Source organism: Chlorocebus sabaeus, chromosome 15, assembly GCF_047675955.1.
Source record: "Chlorocebus sabaeus isolate Y175 chromosome 15, mChlSab1.0.hap1, whole genome shotgun sequence".
Classification (NCBI taxonomy): Eukaryota; Metazoa; Chordata; class Mammalia; order Primates; family Cercopithecidae; genus Chlorocebus; species Chlorocebus sabaeus.
Genome location: NC_132918.1, coordinates 75998119 through 76018907, shown reverse-complemented (window position 1 = coordinate 76018907; position 20789 = coordinate 75998119). Strand labels below are relative to the sequence as shown.

The window sequence follows — 20789 nt, the reverse complement described above, 5'->3', positions numbered from 1 at the left end:
TGATTGTGTTCTGTAAGTACCTCGCTAGCCCACTCCTCTGGATGGGCTATTGTTCTGTGTTTTGTTCTAGCAACCCACTTTCCTCGTCTTCCATACATGTGTTTCTGTTTTTCTTTCTGGGATGAATGCCTTTGACCTGATGAATAATCAATGGTGAGGTAAAAGCGGACCCTGTGACAGCTTTTGTTTGCTTCCATCAATTGTTATGCCCTATTCTGAGACACCTCAGTCACTCCATCTCTCTCCTTCAGTCATTCCACATCTCTGCTTCCTATTTGCTGGAGTTATAAAATAGAAAGTAAAATTATCTAAAAAGCTGCCTGGTGATATAAGTTTCAATTTCCTTTTTAAAGAAAGCCAACCCTTTTGTGAGCCTGAAGATGAAAGTTGCCTGTTAAATGCATATATTTCTGGCTATTCTGCCTTGAGGTCAGTGAAGTAGAGCAAGATATTAAAGATACTCTCTCTAACTGGGTCAGAAATGTGTTAAAAGATGAGAGGATTATTTCAGGAAGCCACACAATAATCCACTCACACAGGTTGAAAAAAATTGATGTAGCATTTTTGGACTCTGAAAACCATCTGAAGAGATGGATTAGTCAGCCGGTGTAGCGTACAAGATCACGCGCAGGTTCTGTTTTTATTGCTCCATTCAGCAGAACGTCATTATTTCTAAAGCGAAGCAAAAGCAGGCTTTAAAAAGCAATTTCATAATTTTCTTCCTATCTCTGAATAAGTAAATCAAAAAAGTAATCCAGAATTACTTCTCCCACTTAAATGGAGAGAAAAAAAAAATTACTTGAAATATGCTAAAATATATGACCTTCAAAACTAATAGTAAGGCTTAGAGGTTATCTTCTGATTATATTATTTTGTTTTCTTGTATGATGTTTAGACCTATATATATTAAACATGAAATGCCTTCCCCTTAAACTCAGTAACAAATTAGGAACGTCTGGCTGGACCACTGTGAGTTAATGATGTTCTAGGAGTACTAGCCAATATAATGACCAGAAAAAAACCTGAATTTTATGATATTTTAATGGTGAAGATCCAAATATGTTCATTTTAAATTGTGTGATCGTGTATCTATAAAACCTAAGAATATTAAATAAAATACTTTTAGAAATTTACTATAGTAGATGTACAAAGTTGAAAAACTACACAAAAGGTAAGAAACTGGGAGCTAGAAAATGAAAAATTACATCAGAAGGTAGCTTTTTAGTCAGAATAATTTTATCACCATAATAGCAAAAGTATATTAAATAACTAAGAGTTAAATAAAGTGTAATATCTATGGAAGAAAACTATAAAAGTTTAAGGCAAAAAAAAAAAAAAAAACAACCCCTTAATGTTCCAGTAACAATTTCTGTTTTACAAATCACTCCGAATGTAGGAGCATTAAGCCGTATTTTATTATGCTCATGGATTTTGTGGGTCAGTAATTCTGACACAGCAGAGAGGGAACATGATCTCTGGATCTCATCTGGGAAGACTAAAATAGCTGAAGGTGATTTACTGTCTGGGCCGAATTATTCTGGAAGTGTCTTTACTCACAGGTTTGGTGGTTAATGCTGGCCCTTAGCTAGGACCTCATTTGGAGCTGTCAATCAGAGCACCTACAGGAAAGCCTCTCCATGTGGCCTGGGATTCCTCATGGTGGGCTCAGGAGAGTTGAACTTGGAAGAGTCAGTGTACCTGAGAATAAGTTGGACAATAATCCACCTCTGCTGACCTTGCCTTGGAGGCCACACAGGGTCTCTTCCACTGCATCCCACTGGTGATTAGTGTGCCACAAGCCCTATCTCATTCAAGAGATCTCTTTGAGGGAAGTGTCAAAAAAATTGCAGTCATATTTTTTAAATTACCTCATTTTGAAACTGAAAAACACCACCATAATTTTAGTTGAGAAGATTAATTTTTCCCTAATTTATACATGGGCTTAATATAATTCTAATCATAATATTTAAATGATTTTTTAAACTCATCAAAAACACTTCTAGATGTCACCTAGGAGAGTAAGTTGGTAGTAACAGGTAAGAACATTTTGAGAGGGGAGTTCTCTAGGAACTGAACGTATTATAGAATTACATAAATAAAACAACTTGGATTATTCTGAGAATAGACAGGTAAGTCTTACAGAATAGAAGGCTTAGGCCCAAGTATTTATAGGAATCAAACATGTTTCCAATACCTACTGGGGAAAGGCAGGCTTGTTTTATCAGCAGTGTTGTGACTACTGGTTAAATGTGAGGATATAGGAGTGTATCTCTATGCAAGGTAAAAAATTGAATGTTTAAATGGATTAAAAGTTCAAGTGTCATAATCAAATCAGAAAATAACACACATTTTGGTATTCTTGGTGTGGGCAGAGAGAGGGCAGAGGATAACACCACAGTGTTGGAATACACACACACACACACACACACATATAATTACATAATATATATAATATTAATACAAACAAACCACCTATCTCACATATATATAAAATAGGAATATATATATAATACAAACACCTCTATATATTTATACAAACATTTATATATTTGAGATATATATATAAATGTTTGTTTGTAGAAACAAAAATTGCTCAGGAAATAACTAAAAACAAAGTTAAAAGCAGATAACTTGCAACACGTAAAGTCAGAATTAATGTTCTTAATAATAATGGGTTTTTCTAAATTTGTAAGAAAAAGATGATCACCCAAAACAAAAATATGCAAAGAACATGAATAGGCATTTAACAAAAAGAAGACATTCAAATGGCTAGTAGATAACTTGAAACCCTAGGGGCATATATGGGAGAGTAAGAAAGCAGGAGTTGAATAGTGATTACCTGGAAGAAGCAAAAGAGACCTTTGGTGGGAAGGTGATGGTGCTTTGTTACGTAACTGCTTTAGGACGTACTTAGAGGTTCAATTATGTGAAATAGTAGTTTATTATTATCATTACTCGACTTGAACATAACTTGACAGTGTATCACCTACCCTAAACTCTTAAGCAAAACAAACTTGGTTTTAGCAGAGCAATATGTTTCTCTAGGACCTTTCTCATAACTTCCCCAACTTGGGAAAGAATGCCAGACTCCAAGAGCAACTTTCTCCCCTTAGACATGGCATGTAGGAATTCCCCTAGCTAACATCTTGAGGGCTATTTTGCAGTTATTGCCAAATAAAGATCTTGAATAATAGCAAAAATACATTACCAATAGAATTCGAACTCTGTCTTTTTAAAAACCAGAGTCCTTTTTGCCAAGCAGACTCTTAGTAGAACTCTGACATATGAAGCAGGCAAAGCAGAGCTTAGTTTAGGCAGAGCTGGGTCCTGCCTGCTTTGCTTTCTTCTTGCCCCTTGTGGGAGCGTTCTATTCTTCCATATCCTGTAGCCCCCTGGACACAATAGAAACATTATGACTTAGAGGAAAGAGTAATTTCCAAACTTAAACACTAGGAGTGTTGAGCAAGCTCCATAAAAAATAATGTGTAACTTGCTTCCATTAATTTTCTCAAAATGTGCAAATCAAAAGCATTTCATTAAGTAAATGGTCTGGATTGCTTTTAAAAACTGTTGGTTAATATTTATAGCATTAATGGTAAGGACTCTTTATTAGTATTTATAAAGATTTCAAGGAGGAACAAACACCTCATACTTAACATTTTCTCAGTATTTTTATGAGTAATACAAGAATAATAATTATTTTAAAATATCCCCATGGTAGCTTTCTTTGATTCAGTGACAGAAGTAAAGTAAGGTACGTAACACGTGGGACTTTAAAAGTTCAGATTTTGCCTCTGAGGTTGAAACACCAAGGTGTTTTAGGAAGCACTATAGCTGAATAAAGAAGTGCAGTAAAATATATGAAAATGACATAACTAGAGATGCAAAGAGAAGGTATAGGGAGAGCTGAGAACACATCCTGTGTGTGTGCAGCTAACTTTGTGTGGATAGTGAACACCTGTATTCAAACGAACAAACAAAAAAACGTCAACAAGACGATTTAAACTTCAATTTACTCCTGAAGCAAATAATCAGTGGAAAAAACCTATAAACAAGATAAGATATAGGTGCATGGGTGCAGGCGGCGGGCACAGGCAGGTGGGGGCAGGTAGACAGTCACACAGGAGGACAGGACAGGCACAGGAAGGAGGGTGCAGGCTGATGGATACAGGAATCTCACCGAGGCATAATTGGAATGTCTTGGCAGCCTGTGCAGAACAAGACGTCTCTTAGGTCAAAGCAGCGTAACACCATGGGCTCCCTTCTTTTTTCACCCCCTGCCTTGTCAGGTCCCTGAATCTACTATAAAACCAGCAATTCTGTCATTCAGGAAGCTAAGCCTCCCAAGCCTAATATGCAGGTTCTACAATGTAAAATTACTGCTGTGCCAACACTGGGGCCGATTCCCACATCTGTGCCTGTGCCACTAGTTAGGAGTTTTGCATTTATGCCCAGAAGAGGCTCGTTGGCTGTCAGTGGCTTGCTAGAGTGGAATAAATCAAAAGAGAAACTTTTAGCTGCTAATTTCCCAATGTCAAATATTGAAAAGTAATAGGATTCTCAGAGAAAGTTGCCCTGAGAAAACCCGTGAGAAAATGAATCATAATTTTCATCTGCTATAGAGTGTATTTGAGGTACTCCTCATCTCACTAAGTGTGTGGGTAAGGTGTGAATGTGACATCTGTGTGGCTAAAAACTCATGAATGTGACCCACTTATTGTAACAGGCAGTAGTGCTGAAACTAAAGCATTGTATCCCTGCTAAAATGGTCAGACACAATATTCGGAAATATTGGACCACTACCCGTAGAACCTAAAGAGGAACCTGGGATTGTACTCATTCTCTCCTCTCAGATGGAGTGATACTCACTGAGTATGTTAAGAATCCTTGGAAAACAACATGAACATACCTTTAGGCACTTATGATCCCATTTACTTTGCTCTTGGCCAAAGCAAGGTTAACGACTCCTCAGAGAGACTTAAAAGTCTCGGGGGTGTCAAGAAAAAGTGTAGAGATGTCGATGGGGATTATGGGGCTCCTGAAAAGTGTTTCTCAACAAAGGTACTACTGGCATGTTGGATGACATGACTCTTCCTTGGGCAGATTTATTTTCAGCATTGTGAGGTGTCTGGCACCCTTAACCATGGGACACTAACTGCAAGTAGCACTCCACAGTCATTGCAACCATCCAAAATGCTTTCCCATGATTCCAAATGCCCCAAGGGAGTTGGTACCACCTCTGGTAGAGGCCTACTGAATAACTGCATTTAGGGAGCAGTACGGGGATCTCCCTACATAGGCAGAAATTTGGGAGTTGGCCCACAGCAGTTACTCAGGAGCTATTAGCTCAGATGGCTGCTGAGACACAATTGAGTATTAAGCTTTTGCTTTATAGAGTGTATAAAATGTTTATTGTGTCCATTCTTCAGCTAAAGCTTTCAGTTCAGTTTGGTTTGTTTTTATGACTGTTCATTTCAGCTGCCTTGAATATATGACTGACATTAGGTTTATTGGAAGTGTTGTCATCGTCGTCACTACGTTGTAAACACCAAATGTGAAGCTCACTGTGTTCTTCTGGCTTTTGGGGTTTCTAAACTCTTTGTTTCTGTGGCTTTGCTCATCTGTATTGGAAAGAACATGAATCGAGGCAGTTCTTTTATTTTGTGCATGTCTGATTTTCAGATATACTCAGGAGGAAAATAAGGGTAAAAGTTCATATTTGAAAAACGTATGTTCAATCAAAGTATGGCTTTTTTGTTCATGTTCTGCCAAGCTAAAATGATCCCTTAGATGCATATGATTTCATGGGCTATAGACCACCAATTTTACATAATTTAAACTTGAGAGACTTACACTAATGCATTTTACCTCTAAATCATGGATTTTTGGGGGTATCGGGGGAAATGAGTAAGGGTTTTATAAAGGAGTAAGAGAAGAATTAGATAGTTTTAAAATGGCAGAAAATTTGGTAGAAGAGAAAAATTGATTCTTTGAGCAATTAAAACTAAGAGGCTCATTGTTTCCTGGGCCATGGTTAAGTATTTTAAACACTTTATTAGGTTTTATGATTAACAAAAAAGTTGGCTAACAACTTCTTTGAAAGTCACTGGTTTGTTTTATTACAAAATCGACATAAGCAATGCAACAAGAGGAAATTCTCAATTTCCTCTCCCCTTCTGTCAAAATTGCTTTTCCTTTCCTAAACTCCTCTTACCTCCAACCTCACCTTTGCCTCTCCCAAAGTCCTAAATAAGAGATCATCATTCACCAAATTAACATAATGAAAAAAAAAGCATTTGGGTGGCCTGGTAAATATACAGACCACTAGGCTTATTCGGATGAAATTCAAACTCAGCTGCTCTGATCGGGGCCTGAATCTAGGTGATTTGTATTTTCATGTACATTTGGGACATACCAAATAGTATTCTTCAACCTTTCTTTGATAAAGACATAAATGACAGGAAAGTACAAGGAGACTGCACAATGCTGGAAACAAGCTTATGAATTTTAAGTACATGGCCTTTTCATGGGTCCAAGAAAAAGTAACTTTTTTTACTTTTAAAATGCTTTTGTATTTTAACAACTTATGCAACAGATAGAAATTTCTAGCATATAATAAACTCATCCGTACCCACAATAAATTTTAGTGGAAAACTTCCCTCCAAAATATCTGCCAAGATTATCAATGACTGTGTTACTTTGTGAAGGAAAAATGTAAGTTGACTTTATCAACGTTTGAAAAAATCCTGCAACTTAAATGGAAGATTAATGGTATACATGGGTGCAATATTTAATTTCTGAAACTTCAGACTTGCAGCCTCTCTCATAAATATTTAAATACAGTTTAGACACTTTGGGGAGAAAATAAATTATGTCATGTTTTTCATAGCGCTTGGAAATGTTCATGTCTCAAGAGATAATAATGAATAATGTAATAAAAGTCCAAATGTGAGTGTAAATTGATTAAATACAAATTTATTTTAAGAAATAAATAATATTAGTTCCATTACTGAGTGCCTAATGTGCCAAGCACTATGCTTATTGTGTTCTCATTATTTCACTCAGTCCACATAAGGACCCTGCAAAGGATTATCGGCTCTGAATGGAAGAGACATATGATTCCCAGAGGAGTTAAATATTGGCCCAAAGTCACAGAGAATTTCAGGAATTGGGTCGCAAGTCAGTCTAAGCTAGTCTGTTGGTCTATGTATGGTCAATGTAATCCATAAAGTTTATCATCTGAACTGGGACACTTATGGCCATGAAAAGTGGTGTTATTGATAATTACAGGAAAACATGTATAAAATGGGTCTCTCCTGAGCAAACCAGATATTTGATCACACTAGTGTGAACAGAGTTTGTTTATTTAATCATCAGGCAAAATAAACATGAAGAGCATAGAATTCAATAGGGCCACATTAAAATATTTGCTAGTTTTAAAAATGGATCCAAAATGTAAAAGGAAAACTACAAAACAAACACAACAAAAGATTATGTTAACTGAGTCAATCACAATTCAACTGAAATATTCTATAATTCCATATGAATTATATTTAATAAGTATGTTGGGTACATTTAAATATGTTCAGTCTGATGTGTGGTAGAGCCCCCCAAAATCCTTGAGCCATGCAGTTCCCATTATTCCACTCAGCCCACCAGGAAGAAAAGCTTCAAGTTCTACCGTGTTCAAAATGCCTTCTTCCTTTGCACCCAAGAGTGAAAGGCCCAGCTACAAACAGAATTTATTGCCCATTGGTGTTTATATACCCACCACCATGACAGTACCACAGTGTTCATCACTCACCAAAATTCCCTAGGACTGATTCTTTGTAGTCAACCCTTCCCCTCAGCCCAAGTCCTGGCAACCACTCATCTTTTCTCTAGCCATTTGATTTTGCCATTTTGAGAATGCCACATAAATGGAAACATATAGAAGGTAGCCTTTGAGTCTGGCTTCTTTCTGTTAGCATAGTCTATCAGAGATTCATCTATGTTGTGTTGTTGGTAGTTTATTCCCTTTAATTGTTGAGTAGTATTCCATTGTATAGGTATCCCACAGTTTGTTTATCCATTCTGTACTTGAAGTACATTTGTGTTGCTTTGAATAAATTACTGTAAACATTCACATTTCTTTTTTAAGACTATACAGCCAAAATATCAATGTAAAGAAGAAAAAAATGGAGTGAATAATTTCATTTGATTTGGCATTTTTAAGAAAAATGTTCTAAATTTTTCATTAACAAACAATTGCCCTAGAAGGTTAAACTGTGTAGTGTGACTGCTTTTACACAATGCAGTGGGAGATTGTTTTCTTTACTGCATGGATCAAGTAGCTTTCAACAAAGGGTAGCACTCTTGCTATTTTTCTATTCCAAAAGGAAAATGTGTAACTTGATGAAACAACAGTGAAATAAGATCATTTTACCTAAGACTAAATCAGGTAGAAAAAACAACAAAGTAGAGCGATTTAGATGGTACCTGAACACAAACTAAGAAGACTATTATTTTCCCCTCTTTAAATTGTCAGGTGCTCTAAGAAACAAGAAGGTGATAAAGTACTTGTTCTGACAAATACTGGTTTCTTCCTTAATGGGGACTGAAATTGACTATACGATGAAGGATATTCAAAATTTCTGCAGTTTATGGCTATGGACAAAAGCAAGCTGTGTTGGGAGGGCAAATGTCTGGTATGTAGTGGTATGTAGGATGTCTCACTTGGGACAAGAGACAAATTACTCAGACATATTTGGAAATAGAAAAGCTTCTATATTATGGGTTAGCCTTTTTTTTTTTTTTTTTTTTGTATTTGGTGAGACATTCCATTTAATACATTTTAAAGATGTAAAGCTAACCATTAACACAAAAAAACTTTTTATATAAGACTAAAACAATCACTTTCTTTTTTACACTATCATATGTTTAGACTATAAGGAAATGCTTTCTGTCAACAGCTGTTCATTTAGTAACAACCTGCCTGGCTAACATGGAGGTGACACACTGGAGGATGTATATTTAGCTGAATCCAAAACCCATTTTAACTCTACATGTTGTGAGCTGCATGTGTAAAGGAAAATTCAGTTCATATTTACAGGCAGAATAATTCCGTTCATATTTATGGTCAGATATGTAGTTCAGAAATAAGAATGTTCACTAGGTTTTAAGAAGTACTTGTATGAGACATATTGTTGAGCTCTTTCATCATCAGAAACAGATGAAATCCACTTTTCCACTGAAGAATATACTTAAACAAAAATTGAAACTAAAAGGCAAACAGACATGTAAATCTATATGAGACTTTGTGATCTAACATGGTTCTGATGACCTTAAATTCACTGCCAACTATAATGCTTTAGTTATGGAGATAAATACCAGAAAAATTAATAAGCAAATAAAAGAATTTCATGCTTTCTCACATGTCTAACTTTTCACATCTGCAGAAGTTGGCATTCAGTATTCTCTACGTTGGCTTTTCTCAGATGGGTAATCAGGCTTTAGCTTTTGAGGACTGTGGCTACTTTCTCCTGAGTCCAGTGAGGCAGGAAAAACTCTACCTTCTAGATTGCCACTGCATTGGTGCACCCTCTCAGAAGGGGGAGGCATGTGGAAAGCCATCAAAATCTCAATTGGTTTGACATGCTAATACTTCTCTTGAACTGAAATCCTTCCACTTAAGTTCTACCCTTGAGGCTGTTCATACCCTGAATTCTGGCCCCTGCCTTGATCCATGGTGGCTTCAGAAAATCTAAGATGACCCCAAACTACAAAAAAGAAAGAAAGAAGAGAAAGCAAGCAAGCAAGGGAGAGAGGGAGAGAAGGAGAGAGAGAGGGAGGGAGGGAGGGAGGAAGGAAGGAAGGAAGGAAGGAAGGAAGGAAGGAAGGAAGGAAGGAAGGAAGGAAGGAAGGAAGGGAGGGAGGGAAGGAAGGAAGGAAAAAGAGAAAAGAAATGACTTTACAGGGGAAGGAGATATATAAGTCTCAGTGATAGTTTTGAGTGCCAGATACAAAGTATGAACATCTCGTGCCAACGTTTTCCATGAACTAGATTTCAATATCCCACTCAGCAGAACCCTCCTCAAGTTGACATAGAAAAGTGGGACACATTGGGAAGCAGATTACGTGGGAGGAAAGTATAAAGCAAATTAGTTTTTGTGATTGTTCCAGAAAAACTATACTGGAAGAAAGCCACAGCAGCAATCCCAACCCATCTGTGTTACCAGTCTGCAATAAGAAATTTATGGAAATCCACAGTTTCCATTTAGAAATTTTTATAGCAACCTTAACAGATTAACTTTACTATTGAACTTAAAAATAAACAAAATTGGGCTTGTATTTTTATTTCATTTTGCTAGTAATTGATTTTTATTGTATTTTACAAAAGTGCTAGTCTATAATGCAATGAAAAAAATAAAACTGATCCTTCCCCACAGATAGTTTGCAAAACACTTTGTATTTTATTACATTTTTTTAAGACAGAGCCTCACTCCGTCACCCAGGCTGGAGTGCAGTTGAGTGATCTTGGCTCACTGCAACCCCCGTGTCCCATGCCACAGCCTCACGAGTAGTTGGGATTACAAACAAGCAGCACCACGCCTAGCTAATTTTTGTACTTGTAGTAGAGACAGGGTTTCACCATGTTGCTCAGGCTGGTCTCAAACTCCTGGCCTCAAGTGATCCTCCCGCCTCGGCCTCCCAAAGTGCTGAGATTACAGGTGTGAGCAACCACACCCGACCCTGAAAAACACTTTGTATTTTAAAAAACTGTTGTTAACACTGAGTATGTAACAAAGTCTTAAAAAGAAATGTCATTTTATGGAAACTATCATTTTATTTTAATCAAAGGCAATAATGATGCCTGGTCAGTAGCTTGTTATCAAATTGCCCCACTTGGTCAGAAAGAAAGTCATTTTATTTTATTTTTCCTTGGATTTAAGCAACTTTTAAATATCAAATCCTATTTTGTGCTACAGCGATGTGACAACAAAACTCTACTTAAATGACTAACCCACTGATGGAACATAACTTAAGGGTGGGGAGAGACAGAAATTCTATAGAAATGTGTAGATTAAGTCACTGTGTATCCAAATAGAAATGTCAGGATCTTCCTCCGCTTAAGATGCAGGAACCAGTGCACTGAGGCACAAGAAAAGAATTTGATTTACAATTTGAAGGAAAAACAGCAGTAAAATAATTGAGAGCTGGAAAGCAATCTCACTCCTGCCAAATTGCTTTCCTCTATGCGCACCCCATTTAGGGGTGATATCTGGATGCCGACATTTAGTTCGTGCATATTTTCCTTCCCCTGTGACATGCCATCCTGTCAGATCAGGACTGTTTCTCTGCTGTGATCAACAAAAAGGAATATCCAAATTAGCTAGCATTGGATTATGACTGGAGCTTTATAAATTAAAAAATGATTGATTTTTTTTAAGTGCAAAGGTGATATGCTTATAAAAGCTTTAAAAAAGACTGTTAGTGAGAACATGCGTGGTCCCTAAATTACCAAAACATAAATTCCTTTCAAGCAAGCTTTAATTTCAATTTATGGGAATCAGACAGTGAAAAGACATTGCAAATTGTAAAGAACTGGTAAAATATGTGTTAAAAACAGCAACTACTACTACCAGCAGAATAGGTTGTGATAGAGATTTGATGAATATCAGCTTTGATGTTGTTTATTACTTTCTTTCCCTTGAAGTATTCATAGACAGCGGAGACCTTCCATTTTTACCTAGTAACTGCCTCTAGGAATTAATCTTACAGTTCATAGACTCCTAAATAAAAGTGTGTTGTACTGTCAAACCCTTGCTTAGCTAGTTCTCTGAGTCATATATTTAGTTATGTCTTTATAATCTCAGAAAATCAGTAACAAAATTTGTCCTAGAAGTTTGGCTTTTATTCCCTGTGTTTTGCCCACGGAAGTACATTAATGTGCTTTACACGAGAGCAAGAATTTAAACATCCAAAGTATCTTTATAGTAAAACATCCGAAGTGCCCTCTTCCTTTAACTTTCTTGTTCACGTTACAAAGTATTTCTGGCTTCCTCACAAGAAATACAAACGTGACAGATTCATTTTGATAATTGCCTCATGTGAGCCTCAGACATATTATGTGCTGGAATCAAAATTCTAATACTCTCCAAAGATAAGCCATAAAATACCATTTTGGGAGAAAAAATAGAAGTATTGAAAAGTAAACAGGAATAGACTATGCAAATTAGGTCTGAGCCAAGAGCATGCCTGTTTTAAATTTAAAATTGGCTACAAGCCAGAGCCAGTTATACCCTGGGTACCTGGAGGACAACGAAGAGGAATAATGAAGAGAATTTTAATTTCAAAAACAAGAACCACAGAACCACAAGCTGTAAGTTCTAAAACTGATAGCCTGTGGCTCTTCTGGCCAGACATTTGGTCCATGTAGTGGACCAAATTAGGTCTTCCTAATCTTGATTTAGCACTGGCAGTACTGTTGTCTTTTTCTCAGTTTACATTCAGAAGGCCACTTGTTCTTTGAATTAAAAACAAATGTACTTTTATCATGAACCTAAGTCAAAGCATGGTTCGCCATTGCCTTGTGGCCAGAGAGGTTTTAAGAGCGGTACAATATGGTGGGTCAGAGGTTTAAATTATATGTGTGTGTGTACATACACATGTGCATATACACAGGCACACACACACATGCTTATGCATGCACACCCATTTATATCCACAAACACAGGAGAAGCCCTCCTACCTAAGGTGAGAAGGATTAGTCAGGTAAAGCAAATAATCTTAGAAAATAATGTGATGCATACATAATGTGAACATTTTCCCATTTAATATTTGTATATTTATATTTAAATTTTTAATGTTATATTTGTACATCAATGTACATTGATGTTACCATCTTTTGATGGAAAGGTTTTTTCCACCTAGTGAAGATTTCCAAATGCTTTTTAAAAACAAGTGAATCTTTTCTTAAGTAGAGGTCTGATGACAAGAGGGCCCTCCACGGTTCTTGTATAAACCACGTTCTTCAAGAATCATCTTGTCTTATGCAGCTCAGGTTTCTTCAAGTGAAGTACTCAGGCACCTGTGTAGTGACCGCAATGCACAATCAGTCTGGATTCTTATAAGCTTTTATAGTTCTCTTACCTAGTGTGATCGCAATGATGTTTAGCCATCCCCCTTTATCCAGTCTTTCCAACGGACTCAACTTAGTTTTTATAAAAATCACTTTTTTTGGCACTCACCTGTCTCTGTCTTACATATTATTTTACTTGATTTTATAATTACTACTTGCATAAATAGATTTGGAAGAAAACTCAACCAATGCATACAAATTCATGGGTTTCAAGCAGATACGTATAAGCATAGTAGAGAGTTACTTCCTAGCTTCCAGTTTCCAGCATCAACTGGACATCTGTCACTCTTTTCAAGTGAATGGAGGCTGTTGTTTAATCACATTTTTCTCATCTCTAGAAAGCTCAGAATAAAATGTGTCACATATATTTAGAAATTTGTAGAACCTGATGGCCCATGCTTTTTTCACTAACTTGACCTTTAACATCACCTTTTCTACATTTTTTCTTTTACATGCATATATTTTCCTTTCGTATCTTGTTATAATGTAAGAAACTTCCAATCTTTTGCTAGAATGGCAATGTGATTTTGCTGAATAGATGTCTGTTTTGTTATTGTAAGCACTGTGTTGTCCATGTTTTGCAAGACTTATGTTCTAAAATTAGCACATATGGAAAAAAAGTGTTGAGTTAAAATTACCCTTGAACATCCCTTGAGAAGGCTCTGTGGTAAAGTTCAACAAGTAGTATCTTCAGAGGTCTAAAACACCGAATTTTCCATCAGTTTTGGAACAGATCAAGATTGTGTTGAGTGTCAGATGAAGTCATTTGACTTGCTGACAAAATGTGGGTATGTTCAAAAACTGGAGTGGTATGGGATTGTCACACTATGAGAGAGAGACTCGTGGGAACCAAGATTCATGCCCCTCACCTAAGGAGTTCAAAACCACACTCTGCCTGGTGTTCTTTCTCTAAGTAGTCCTCCCTTCTGGAGGACTAAGTCTCATCTTCCTGAGAAGGCAAGGATAGAAACTCATCGTATTCCCTGTCCACATATTTGCATAGGACACACTCAAAAAAAAAAGTTAAAATAAAATTCAAATGGAAAAACTTCACTTGGATTTCCAAGATAGTAAAAGTGCATTCTTAATATTTTAACTCAGTGTATCAAAAAAGAACTTCACTATTTTAAAAGTTTACAACCTAGCTCTTTGGTGGCCATACTACTGATTAGAAAATGGACTGATTTTCCCAAGTGGTTCTTAAATTAGTATAGTTTCTTCAAACATTAAACTTTTAGAAAAATCTGTGTATCTGGATTATCAGGGCCTGTACTTCTCATGTCAGCTATAGATCTTTAAAATATGTGCTTCCTAATTTTATTACCACATTTACATCTCTTAATAAGAGACAGAGTGTATTTCATATGTGAGAATAATATCTAAGTTTCATTTTTTTCTAGGAATGGCAACCATAAATTTTCAAAGCACAATAATTAATGAAAAATACAGGTTCTATTAATAAATTAATAAACTGTTAGGCTTCAAAATAGAACTGCACATAATATCCATGTTTGTTTTTTTTTTGGTAGACAACTGGAAGGTTTTCTTTCTTTTGCATCTAGGACTAATTTTCTTTATTCAAGATACCTGAACTGGGGTGTTTGTTAGTTAAGACAAATTTGAGAATGAGACTGTAATCCCTGTGGACACCCGATTTGTTTTTAACGAGGCAGCATTGCATAATGATTTATACTTAAGAGTATGGGCTTAGGGAGAAAATGCCTGGGACCTTGAGATATTGATTTAGTCTCCATGTATCTGTTTTCTCGACCACAAATGGGCATATTAGTAGCATCTTCCTCACGGTTATTGTGAAGATTAATATGTCTAAAGCACTTGAATCAGTACTCATATGTCATCAGTCCTCCATAAATTATTATTGTTACTAGTGTCAACCTTGTGCACATGAGAATGGGATCCAAACCAGTCGATGCCCAGTAAATGTCAAATGGCTGGTGAAAATGCTATTGAAATGCCTTGGTGTTCTGGTCTTTCACCTCCCTCCCCTTTTCTCCCCACACAGGTGGCCCCAGCCATTAAGGAGAGGATGATGAAGAAGGGAAGCTTGATGCTGGGCTACCAGCCGCACCGGGGAAAGGTCAACTTCTTCCGCCAGGTGGTGATCAGCCCTCAAGTGAGCCGGGAGGACATGGACTTCCTCCTGGATGAGATAGACTTACTGGGTAAAGACATGTAGCTGCGGCTTTCGTCCCCCAGAGGCATATATCCTGTCCTGGGAGAGTTTAGATTCAGAACATCTTGGGGATACACAGTAGATTGCCGCCCTTCTGATGAGAAATAGGAAATTCTCCCAAGTCCAGGCCCAACAAAACCAAAATGCTAAGCAATGAATATTAAGGACTCTCTAGCTGCCTGGGCATTACTATGTCCTAAAAGAAGAAAGTTGAAAAAAAAAAAAAAAAAGATTTTCTCAAGGAATGCCCCTGGAACACAGCTCTGATAGTAAGTACCATGTAGGTTCTGGATTCTAAGCTTACATTGCTTTTTAAAGAACTTATAAACTAACAGTTTAAAGCAGTGGTTCTCAAAGTGTGGTCCCTGGACTATCAGCATCAAAGTATCACCTGGGAACTTGTTAAAAATGCAGATTCTCAGGCTTTCCCCAGACCAACTGGATCAGAAGCTCTGGGGGTAAGGCTCAGTATTCTGGGTTTTAACAAGCTCTTCAGGGAATTCTGATGCACAGTAAAATCTGAGAAACACTGGTTTAAGAAAAACCTTGTAATGATCGAATGCTCACTCTGATATTTTGCCAGCAAAGGGATATCTAATGTTTCAGAAGCCTCTGAGCCAGTCTTTGAAAAAATACAACTATGGCATCTGTAGCAGAAATATTTAAGGACATCAGAAGCATGTCAAAAGCTGTTTTTAAAGAGAGAAACTGTATAAGATGTTTACTTCATAGAGATGTATGTTTTATGCAGGCTGAATGTTTATCTCAAAAGTTAAAATTATCCATTCTGTTTTTTCTCAGTTAGAGATTAGAATAAAAGGCAAATACTTTGTAGTATGGCCCTTTCAATCAATGAGCAATAGTCCTAATTCACTTCCCAAAATCATTTGTGTCATTAGCCGGGGATGGACTCTCTCTCTATATATATATATTCAAACCACAATAATTAAAAGCACAATAATTGACAGAAAAATACAGGTTCTATTAATAAATTAACAAACTATTAGTCTTCAAAATAGAAATGCACATAATATTCATATTAGATTTTTCTTGCTAGACAACTGGAAAGTTTTTTTTTTTTTTTCATCTATGACTAATTTTCTTTATTCAAGATACCTGAACTGGGGTGCTTTTTAAGAAAAATTTGGGAACAAATTTGGGACATATATATATGTTTCTGTGATATATATACATATATACACACATACATATGTGTGTGGATATATATACATATATGTTTCTGTGTTCCTCTTTTAGCTTGAGGGGCTTGTTTCTTATCTTGCTCTGTGCCTCATAGGGAATAAACACAAGGACGTCCACGGTTGTACAACATTCCCTTTCCTAAGATTTGAAATGTCAGTATAGATTATTAAGTGGTTTATATTAGAGAATCTGGGAATTATCAGCCTTTCAGTGGAAATACGTCCTCCATTTTGCCTGTGATTTTAACTCTATCTCTGACCCTGGTCCTAGATTTCTAGGAAAGTTTTATTTAACTAAGAAATTGATGGAATTCATAGGTGTGGGTGTAGAGTTCAACAAGATAAGATTATGAATATAATAAAGCTCTGCATTAAAAGGTGAATGATTGAAGAGTATTAAAGTATTAGACTTAGCATATTCAATAACCTTTTCATACTCCATTATTAACTAATGTCATTTAAATTTTGAGTACTATTTGCTTTTATTGCTTATTTTCATTTTAGTGTGCAGTTTCTCGGTATCTCTATTGGTCAAAGAATATTAAATCTTTCTCTGAATTACTTCAAATTCTCAGGGGAAACCTATTTGTGTGTGTGTGTGTATTTATTTTGCATTTCTTGTTGCCTTTTTGTTTTAATGTCTACATAAAATATTCCTAAAATTGATGTTTGTAACAATTTGAGTTTCATGAAACAAAAAGGAACATTACTATACTTAGTGTTGTTGACTTTTCTTTTCCTGTCATCTCCTCCTTACTGGATTGTACCAACACATTTTAGAAGTGAACTGGACTTGGTTGGCATTTTAGCTTAATGACTGAAAAAGCAGGTTGAAAGCTCTCTGTAGTTTAGTTAACACCTTGAATAAAATGGAAAAAAAGCAGTTATAGCAAAGAGTGGACTCTCGTTTAATCTTTCTCAATTACTAGGTAAGCTCAGCCACAGCTCAACTCCTGCTGTGCCTTTTTATGAGAGGGCAGCTCCTTGATCAATGTAAAAAAACAACTGCTGCCAGAAATTTTGAAAATTTCATTATTTTTTCTTGAAACATTCAAACATACCACACTCAATCAGGTATTTGACTAAGTGGTCAAAAATAAGTTTTTGAGAGAAGTATTATTATAATGCATTTATTCTTTCATTAAAACATTTATAGTATGCCTGCTATGTTCTAGGCAATTATCTAGGTACTAGAGATATTCAGTGAATAAAATAGAAAGTCCTTTCCAACATTTTCATCCTAACGGAGACAGACGACACATAAATATGTAACAAGTCAGGTGGTGATAAATATTCTGAAGAAAAACAGAGTAGAGGAATAGAACGTGGAAGGGAGAGTGTGGTGGGCCATGCTATGGTAGAAAAGTTGGTTAGTCATGGCCTCTTGAGTGGAGACTTCCAGGAAGTGAGGGAGAGAGGCACAAGGATAGCTGGTGAGAAGATCTTCTAGATAGAGGGTATGATAAGTCAGAGGCCTGAGGAGTTGCATTCATGGTATGTGTCCAAGGATCAACATGGAGGTGAATCTGGCTGAAACCAAGTGAATGACAGAGTGAGTGGTAAATGATGAAGTAAAAAAGTGTCTGGGAGTCAGCTACACTGGGTTCTGTAGGTGAAGACTTAGAGTGAGATGGATATACACTGGAAAATTTGAACAGGGTACTGATGTAATTCAACTTATATTTGAATGAAGATCACACTGATTACTGCTTAGAGAACTGGGTGTGGGGGGGGGGCAAGAGGAGACTCAGAGAACTAAAATAGGAAGCAATTGAAAGAGTTCAAGCAAGAAATTATGGTGGTTTATACTAGCATTTTAGTGGAGGTATGGTGAAAGGGGGTCAGATTCTAGAAGTATTTAAAGGTGGAGTTGATAAGGTTGGCTACTGGAGTGGAGGGTTGAAAGAGAAATGAGGAATTGTGGCTAGTTTCATATGCTTTTGGCATGGGCAACCATTATAAAGGAGTTGCCATTTACTGTGTTGAAGATTGCAGGAAGAGTGGTTTTGCCTGGTTGCAGCCATGTGAAAATTGAGCTGTCTAAAAGCCAGTCAACCACAGATGGTATATAAGTAGTTAGTTATGAGTCTCAACTTCAGGGGAGAAATTGGGGTTGAAGATGTAAATTTAAGATCCATCAACCTAGGGATACTATTTCAAATTATGGGATCGAATGATATCATGTGGAGCATGCTTTTTGATAAAGAGGAGAGAACTGGCCAAGGATTGAGCCTGGGAATACCAGCTTGAGATGAGGGGAAACCAGCAAGGGAGACTGGAAAGCAGCAGCCAATGAGGCAGAAGGAAAGCCAAGAGAGGGTGGTTGCCTACAGACCAATTAGAGAAACATTTTTCAGAAAGAAGGAAAGGACCAACTCTATCAAAAGCTATGGATGAATCAAGTAAAAACTGAAATTTACTAGTTGGTAATGTAGAAGCCATTTACTTGTTGAAATTGTATTTGCTAAAAGTAAACATTTAGAATATAATTTTCAATATTTTAGTAGGAATCAGACTTTATTAAATAAAAAGGCTTTTAAATTCTTCTTCTGGTTTTTTGTTTTTAATAGCTGTTCTTCATTGGAAAAAGGTCTAGTAATAATAAAGTGATTTAAGCTTAAGAAATTATTGGCCAGGCGCGGTGGCTCAAGCCTGTAATCCCAGCACTTTGGGAGGCCGAGACGGGCGGATCATGAGGTCAGGAGATCAAGACCATCCTAACACGGTGAAACCCCATCTCTACTAAACAATACAAAAAACTAGCCGGGTGACGTGGCGGGTACCTGTAGTCCCAGCTACTCGGGAGGCTGAGGCAGGAGAATGGCGTGAACCCGGGAGGCGCAGCTTGCAGTGAGCTGAGATCCGGCCACTGCACTCCAGCCTGGTTGACATAGTGAGACTCCGTCTCAAAAAAGAAAACAAAAAAAAAGAAATTATTACATTGCTAATTGGATCAGATGAGGTTTAGCAGCACATAAGAGAATACTCAAATAATTGTGATTTAATTAAAGAGGCTTATGTTTCTTTATTCAAAAGAAGTTCCAAGATAGACAATCCAGAGATGGTCTTACATTTGGTTACCTCATAGGCAGGTATGAGACAAGGATTTGAGAGCAAGTAGCCTATTCATTTGGTGATGCCAGGAAACACTGTTTAGAGAGTGGTACATTGAGACAGGAAATGGGAGAGAATCAGTAGTGATATTAGTGAGAAAATTAGTGCTCTGAACAACTGAGGCTTAATCCTACACATGACATCTGGGAAAGGGTATAGAATATACCTTGGAGATGTTCCATCTGAGGGCTGGGGAAGAACAGCTGTTAATCCATTGGTTGATAAGTTGGTTGATAACTGATTCCAGGGGCATTAGCAACCCGACAGTCCCCCACCATGCTCCCATGGCCTGAGAAATCCTTTAGACAGAGTACAGATGCTTGAAGCTAAAGTCTTCAGCAGGACTGGTGAGTGCCTAGGAGATTTGGAAGGAGCACTGACCACTTTGGAAACAGGGTACCTTCACCATGTTATCAGGGACCCAGGATCCTTATATATTTTTATTCTGATATCCTTAGAGATGAATTAAGTCACCATGTTTTACCCATGGTTGCAACTCTGTGGTTCCAGACATTTTCCACAATTTAGGCACAAGAAATAGAAAAGAACTCATTTTTCAATGCCCACTCCATTTGTCATATTTCTCTTCAGGAAAGACTAGAAAATGTAGTCTTTTGTTTATTTTTTGCTTTGTTTTAGCTAGATACATTGATGACCACAACCATGTAAGTTCCACTAGTAATGAAGAAAACTACCAGAATGGACACTGAGAAGCAACTCATCGTTTTTGCCACCATGACTCAAGCATAGAGTGACACCAGTTCTTAAAGGAATATTTTGTTTTCCCAGACAGCACAGAAATTAACCTAGATTGATAAAGCTTGATTCCAATTAAACTGTTTAGCATTCAATTTGTCTCATTCTAGCTGATCAGAGCCAGCTTGCCTGGTTCATGCTTATCTAATCCAACTGGAAACAGATTGATACAACTTGAAATGTCTTAATCTCCTTGACTCAATTAGAGCCAATTTTGAACTGGAAAAAAAATTTGACTTAACTTAAGCTCTTCAGGACCAGTTTGATTCCTTTTAACTGGTCTGAAGTAGCCTAATATCATTTGAACTGACCTGATTGCAGTTTGAAGTAATTTTATGTCTCTCTGTTTTGATCACATTCTATTTGAGCTAGTTTGATCTTGGGCAAATTTATTTCAACTAAG

At 36.8% G+C, this 20789-nt stretch overlaps 1 protein-coding gene across 1 annotated transcript in view; it reads left to right on the top strand.

Moving 5' to 3' along the window:
• GADL1 (glutamate decarboxylase like 1) overlaps positions 1-17399 on the top strand; it is a 168525-nt gene extending 151126 nt beyond the window's left edge. Inside the window, exon 15 of the mRNA XM_008009354.3 lies at positions 15144-17399. Within this exon, the coding sequence (XP_008007545.1) occupies positions 15144-15317 (174 nt within the window). The 3' untranslated portion in view covers positions 15318-17399. The remainder of the gene's footprint in view (positions 1-15143) is intronic.
• Positions 17400-20789: the final 3390 nt, after the last annotated feature.